Source organism: Melanotaenia boesemani, chromosome 21, assembly GCF_017639745.1.
Source record: "Melanotaenia boesemani isolate fMelBoe1 chromosome 21, fMelBoe1.pri, whole genome shotgun sequence".
Classification (NCBI taxonomy): domain Eukaryota; kingdom Metazoa; phylum Chordata; class Actinopteri; order Atheriniformes; family Melanotaeniidae; genus Melanotaenia; species Melanotaenia boesemani.
In genome coordinates this window covers 19,012,517-19,019,403 of record NC_055702.1, presented here as the reverse complement: position 1 = coordinate 19,019,403, position 6,887 = coordinate 19,012,517, and the positions used below count along the sequence as shown (strand labels likewise).

Here is a 6,887-nt window from a genome sequence, read left to right as displayed (position 1 = left end):
TTATGATTTTATGGGAAAGAGAACTATTATGTGAAGAAGGCTGAAGACAATGATCAAACTGTCCACTCCAAGTTGTTCCATCAGCAAATCGTTTCTCATGTAACTATATTCATGACATGTATTAAATACAGACAGGACACTCATAGATCCTCAAATTACTTCAAGAAAAGGCTTTCAAAGTTATCTTAACCTTGGTGATTTTTTTAAATATTTTTTAAGTTGCCAACTGTCATGACAACGTCTGAATGTGATGCAGTAACTTCAATAAGCCTTGGAATTACTTTTAAAAAAATAGACTTTTGAATCTAATTTAATAGCAGTGTTTTTATTGCTTCACTGAAAGAAAGAAATGTCCTTGACAGACATGTTTCTGATTTGGTGCATGACACTACATGAGCAAAACACAGTGGTATGTCTTCTAGGCTGCACACCAGGTTTTATTGACCTTTACAACCAGGCAGGCTTGTGTTGCTAATTGTTTGCCACCACATCCTGTTACTTCATTGCTTGTTTTAATGAATAAAATCACTCAGATTTGAAAATTGTCATGTTTCACATGGTTCTAGCCCTCAAGTGCCTTCTTATCTCGATTTTAGAAATGTTTTCAGACAAGGACACTATTATTTGCTTGTTCTTATGCAACAAATCTTATGCCACTTATAAATGCCGTGTTACTGATTAAGCCCATACACTTTAACATGAGGACATGACTCAACTGCACGAAAGACGGATACAAGCTGAAACCAGAAGAGGGGAGTTTATGTAATCAGGTATGAGAAGAACTGTGAAAACACTGAGTTTTTGTTGCTTTATTACCTGACTACAAATAATCAAACCCGCGCCTGTGACGTCAGGCACCTTTAACCAATCGAGGCACTTTCACGGACACCTTTTTTGGTAATCCGCTTTAGTGCAAAGAGCTGTCTGTTCAGCACCACACTGTGCACGCTCTCCGAGCCAGAAATAGTCCTGTTAGCACAAGCAGCATTAACGGGCTTACGGTGACAGACTCACACTTGATTGGATTTTCTTGCTTGGTAATGGCGCCACTTTGTAGAAATAATTAGGCCGGCGTTTTTTGGTACGCTTTTACGCGCTAAACTGGAGAGTTCAAACGAAGAGAGTTGTGAGTTTCAAGTTCGGGTTTCCCTTGATTTTGCGTAACATTAAAAATCAAACGGCATGTTTTCGCTTTTGTTCGGCATGTTGTGCTTTTTTACTCTGGGTTGCGGTCAACTAACAAGCGGCCAGGCGGACGATGGGAAGCGCTACATCTGCCGGGCAATACCCATCAGCGGCGATGCCAGTTGCCCCGTAACGTTGTTACCAGAGCTTTCCCCCGGGGACCAAGAAGAGGAGCTCAGAAACACAGTCATGCAGCTACGAGAGACAATTTTACAACAAAAAGAAACTATTTCCAAGCAGCTGGGCACAATCAACGAGCTAACCACAAAGCTGTCCCTCTGCGCCTCAGCCGCTGCCGATAGGAAGTACGGCAAAGGAGGTTCGTGGGGGAAAGACAAGCAGAATACAATGGGCGACGTTCCCAGAGATTCAAACGACTCTATTGACAATCTTGGGAAAACCATGCAGGGTCTTAAGGATCGTCTGGAGAACCTGGAGGTACGGTGGCATCAGCTGCGCAAAGCAGAACCAGCGTGCAACACCTTGCGTAAAAGCATTGAGAATTTATTTATAGTATTGAGGCAAATAGCAGTTACCTTTCAGCACTTTCTAGAATCACTACAGAATTTGCCACTGAGAGCCAAAGGAAGTATCTGTATACATATTAAGTGTGTGTCCATTCTAAAACATAGCTCTGATTAGGTGACATATGTTTATTTTGCTTTTGCCATCAAAATTTTAGTTTCTTACTTACGTCTTTTAAAAAACAAAAATACTGCATTGAAAATGTTTAATAATTTGTCATTCTTCTCTTTGCAGCCCGAGTTTCTTATGGTTAAATAAGCTCAACAGCTAAAACAAAAATATGTTCCAGTTTTTACTAATACCATATTTAAAATATAAGTTTTCATACTTCTGTCATGATATACTTTACAAGAAAATCACAACTTGTTTCATAGTGATGTATGGCATCACCTGCAAGCCCTCAGCATGCTCAGTTCCCCTGATCACCTTGGTACACTTCCTGCTCATGGTCTCTTGCTCATCCTTCCGTAGCAACAGCAAATGAGGGCCAACATATCTGGCGCCTCATTTCCCAGTGAGCTTCGCGACCTGCTGCAACGTAGGCTCGGTGAACTGGAGAAACAGCTCCTGAAAAAAGTCAGCAACTTGGAGGAGGAAAAGAGCTTGCTCTCCAATGCCACAGCTGCCTACAGGTTGAAGACAGAGAGCACTCTGAATGCTCTGGTGGAGCGGATCACTGAACTGGAAAAAGGTACTTTAAAATACACTAGCTATGGAGACAAAGTTAAGATAAAAAATAATATTTATATATAGGATTTTATTTAGAAAATACAAACCTGTTGAGATATATTTATATATATATATACATGTGTGTGTGTGTGTGTGTGGGTGTGTGTGTGTGTGTGTGTGTGTGTGTGTGTGTGTAGAAAGAGAGAGAAAGATATTGGTATGATTGACTGGCACACGGTAAAAAAAAAAAAATTGGCACACAACAAAAATCTACATGAATGCCCCTTCTGCTTACTATACAGCACTGTTGCACATGCTAAGACTTAACTTAGACTCTGGAGTTAAGAATTTAAGAATCAAATCACATTAGAAAATATCTACAGATCCTTTTGTGTACATTTAGCATGAAATTAAACTGACAGGTCACTTTTTTTTTGTTCTGCACTCATATCCTCTCCATCTTTTCTACCTTTCATACATAAGGAGGGGGAGACTTCAAGTCCCCAGAGCAGTTTAAGCTTTCCCTTCCCCAGCGGACCAACTATCTCTACGGCCGTTTCACTAAGAGCCTGCCAGAAATGTACGCATTCACACTCTGTATGTGGATCAAGTCTGGTGCCAGCCCTGGTATCGGGACACCTTTCTCATACGGCGTTCCAGGGCAAGCAAATGAAATTGTGCTGATTGAGTGGGGCAATAACCCAATTGAGCTTCTCATTAATGACAAGGCAAGTCACTGGAAAGGTGTGGTTATTTGATAACAATGAATTAAAAAGCTAAATGTGTAATTTCAAAAGTGCAATGTCCCTTTACTGTAGGTTGCCCAGCTGCCTATAGAGGTACGTGATGGAAAGTGGCACCACATCTGCATCTCCTGGACCACACGGGATGGCCAGTGGGAGGCTTACCAAGACGGGGTGAAGCTGGGAACTGGTGAGAACCTCGCAGCCTGGCATCCCATCAAACCTGGAGGAGTCATCATCCTGGGGCAGGAGCAGGTAAGAACATATGATAGAACACTTGGTGTCAGTGTGTTCTTTTTATGTGTCATTACTCTTCCTCTCTTGTCATGATCAAACGAGATGAGCCACTTGAAAGGAAATTACCAGTGACTTCTGGGTTTTACAAATGAATAATGTCTCATCAACTGTTTAGAGCAACTTCTTCATGTTATAACAAGTAAAAGTCTTTCAGGTGTAATGTCATGTTGTTTTACTAACAAGCGATGCAGCTACAGGAACTTTTATAAACTGTAAGTGGAAATGAGAAAATCAACCAGAGTTAAAAGCAGCAGAAATGAGGTAGAGGCATGTTCCCATGACAAAAGAACAAAACATCTGTTACTGAGGTCTCCACAGTGGATGAGAGATATATATATCACTGTTTAGTTTGAAAAAGGAACCCTTTCTGACCAAATAGTTGGAAAAAGACAATCCAAATGCATCATAAAACTAATTAATATAGTAAAGAATAAAATATTTGATTGATAAGAAGAGTATGGCTTGTGTTTGTAATACTAGTCTGTTGTTTTGTGACTGAGTAGTTGGCTTACCAATTTGGTTCAGACTGAATTATCTCTAGATCCATCAATTGGATTGCAATGATTTTGGCACAGGCAGTCGGTCCCACCAAGATAAACTGACACATGTTGGTATAACAAAAGTTTGATTTGTGACAATAAATAAATAAATAAATAAATAAAAATCTGCTAAACAAATGCTGTCCTATTGAACTAAGTTTGAAATGTTAGCATGCGAATCAGCTCAACTAATCCACACACAGCAAGACCAACATCAGCATATCCTTGTAAGCATGTTAGCAGATTAATGTTAGCATTTAACTCCTGGCTCCTCTGACCCCAAGCTGAAACCTCAACAATAACAATCAAAGCTACTGACCTGGTTATAGAAGCTTGTTTGCATAGGAAATTATTTAATTTCAAGTTTTGAAAGTCCACATGTCCAGCTACAGTAGGATGTAGACTGCATCCATGTTTATTAATTGTGAACATTAATCCATCAGGACCTACAAAAGCCTTTCATTGTGGATTACAAAATCTCAGCAGCGTTACAAACTTCCTAAACCTCATAGATTCTGAAAAGCATAAAAGAATTGTCCATGTTTGCCCAAATCTTTACATCTAAGCTTCTGAAGTGGATTGAAAACAACAAAATAAGCAAGAATTTGAACTTTAGTTTTATTGTAAATTATTGCTGTTTTCATCATGTCATGCAAACGATGCCATCATATCACGTTTCATCAGGGCAAAGAGGGCAAACGTGCAGGTCTACACATGCATGTGCTGTGTACAATCTTTATGGATTAAGTGTGGCCACAGGTCAGGTGTGACACGATCTCTTCAGACCTCTTTTAAAAGACTATGGATATTCATCTGTTTTAACTATTTGTATCTTTTGCTTTTCCTTCCAAGAGTTAATTAACTGTAAAAGAAAATAAGTTTAGCTAAGTAGCTTTTGTGTCCAGTGGTTATTTTAATTTCAATGGGAGGGGTATACAAAGTATACACAGGGCTTAAAGGAAACAACTGAAGACAAACTATGTCTTAAAATATGGAATATGCACTCTCAGAAAAAACAGTCATATTCAGTGCTGAAAAAAAATAGAGAAAACTGGTTTAATAGTTTGTTGTGATGCATCAGTCTAGTCTCATTGTAGTATCAGGAAATAAACATGAAATTAAATTATTTTATTTGCACAGATGACTGCAGATGTGCACTTTTTTTATGACAACCAGTTTGACTTTCAAAGTGATTCGGGATGCCGTCTCTTTCCTACACCACATTTGTGTGTTTTGCAGATTGGGTGGGAATTGTCACCTGGTAAACAAGCATAAAGAAGCACTGACTATACAACTGGCAGAAGGGTCTATTTATGGACAAGCTACAAAGCTTTCCTGCCCCCAACCATGAAGTTTTAAAAGCCTAATCTTAAACTGTGAAATTAATAGAGGAAACAAAATTGAAAATTTACATATAAGCTGACAAACATGGACTTTTTCAACTTCTAAAACTATTTTAACTCTCCTGTGGCAGTTATACACAATGCTTGAGACTGCATAAAAACATTATTTAATGAGTTATTATTTACACACACACATAAACAAGAAAAAGTCATATTTCAGGACACCAGTCAGCTTGTGACAGCTTCACAACTACCATGAGACTGTGTTGGATGGCTGTCAGACAGCTGGGACCAGAGCAAGGCCATAACACATTAGATGAAAGTTTAGGTGTAATGACTTTGCTTTCCCCACTGATTGCCTCCTCTGCTTTAAAAAGATGATTACCTCTGATAATGTTGGTGATGCTGTTTGAATGTACCTTTTGACCGTTTACTGCTCTCACAGGATGTGGTAGGTGGGCGCTTTGATGCTGGACAGGCTTTCGTGGGCGAGCTGAGTCAGGTGAACATTTGGGACCGTATTCTAAAGCCAATTGAGATCCAGTCGATGGCAAACTGCAGTTCTTACATCCCTGGGAACGTGATCTCCTGGCTAGCAAGTAACGTTGAAGTTTTTGGAAGAGGAGCATTCAAACGGCCCTTGGAAATGTGTCTGGAGCGACTGCCCAATGCTTAAAATTTAAAAAAAAATCCATAAACCTCTCATTTCATTAGCTGGTGTTTCCATCCTTTCAGCATTTGAAAAGGTTTTCTGCAAAGGTTACTGCACAGCCTTCAGCTTCAGTTTATGAAGAGATATGTGACAAAGCTTTTGTTTTGTATTTTCTGTGAACCAGGTGGGCTCTGTAGCACCAAATATTGGAACAGATCTTATCTCATGACATAACATGAAATTACTACATTGGTTTCGTGCACTATGTTTTAGTTTCCCAAGAAGGACTAAAAAAATACTACAATTTTATTACTGAGTTCACTTCACAGATACACCTTAAGTTTCAATTCGTGAGTACATCAAAGTTGTGCATCTGCATACTACTGCACTCCCATCCATGAATGGTTCGGGTTACATAGGAAAAAGTATGTGATGAGGATTAGAATCAGTATAAATGGTTAGGTGCTCATGTTACAATTCACCTTGTGAAAAACTGAATGGTTATGGTTATCAATGGTTATTGATATTCATGCATTCCACTTCCTGTCATGTCAATTGAACAGCCATGTCAAGAGTTGAAAGGCTGGATGCAAGAGGACAAATGTACGTTTTACATGGTTTTTTATTTTTGTTTGTTTGTTTATTTTTTGTGAAGCTGGGCTATTTGGAACACACCAAAGTGCAAATTGCTGGAGTGGTAGTATAACTTCATTAGACCAACCATAGTGTCCCTGCAGGGATTAGCAGTAAAACAAACTCTCCTTCTCCATGATTCGCCTTTTCAAAATCTCTCATGTAGTGACCGGAGGCCTGAGGCCTGTGCTACAAAGCTGGATTTTCTCTTACTGAGGTAAATTCGGGGTTAACCCAGGATTTTCCGTACTACAACGCTGGTTCACTTCTTACCAGGGTAACTCACCATGGTAACTTGGTA

The 6,887-nt window shown here is 39.4% G+C and overlaps 1 protein-coding gene across 1 annotated transcript; it reads left to right on the top strand.

Annotated features, from left to right (window-relative positions):
- The first annotated feature begins 952 nt into the window (after positions 1-952).
- nptx2b (neuronal pentraxin IIb) lies at positions 953-5,979 on the top strand. The gene is made up of 5 exons (XM_041973105.1): positions 953-1,623; positions 2,182-2,401; positions 2,863-3,107; positions 3,198-3,377; positions 5,747-5,979. Exons 1-5 carry the CDS (start codon positions 1,183-1,185, stop codon positions 5,975-5,977), a joined length of 1,317 nt encoding a protein of 438 aa, XP_041829039.1. The 5' UTR covers positions 953-1,182; the 3' UTR covers positions 5,978-5,979.
- The last annotated feature ends 908 nt before the right edge of the window (positions 5,980-6,887 follow it).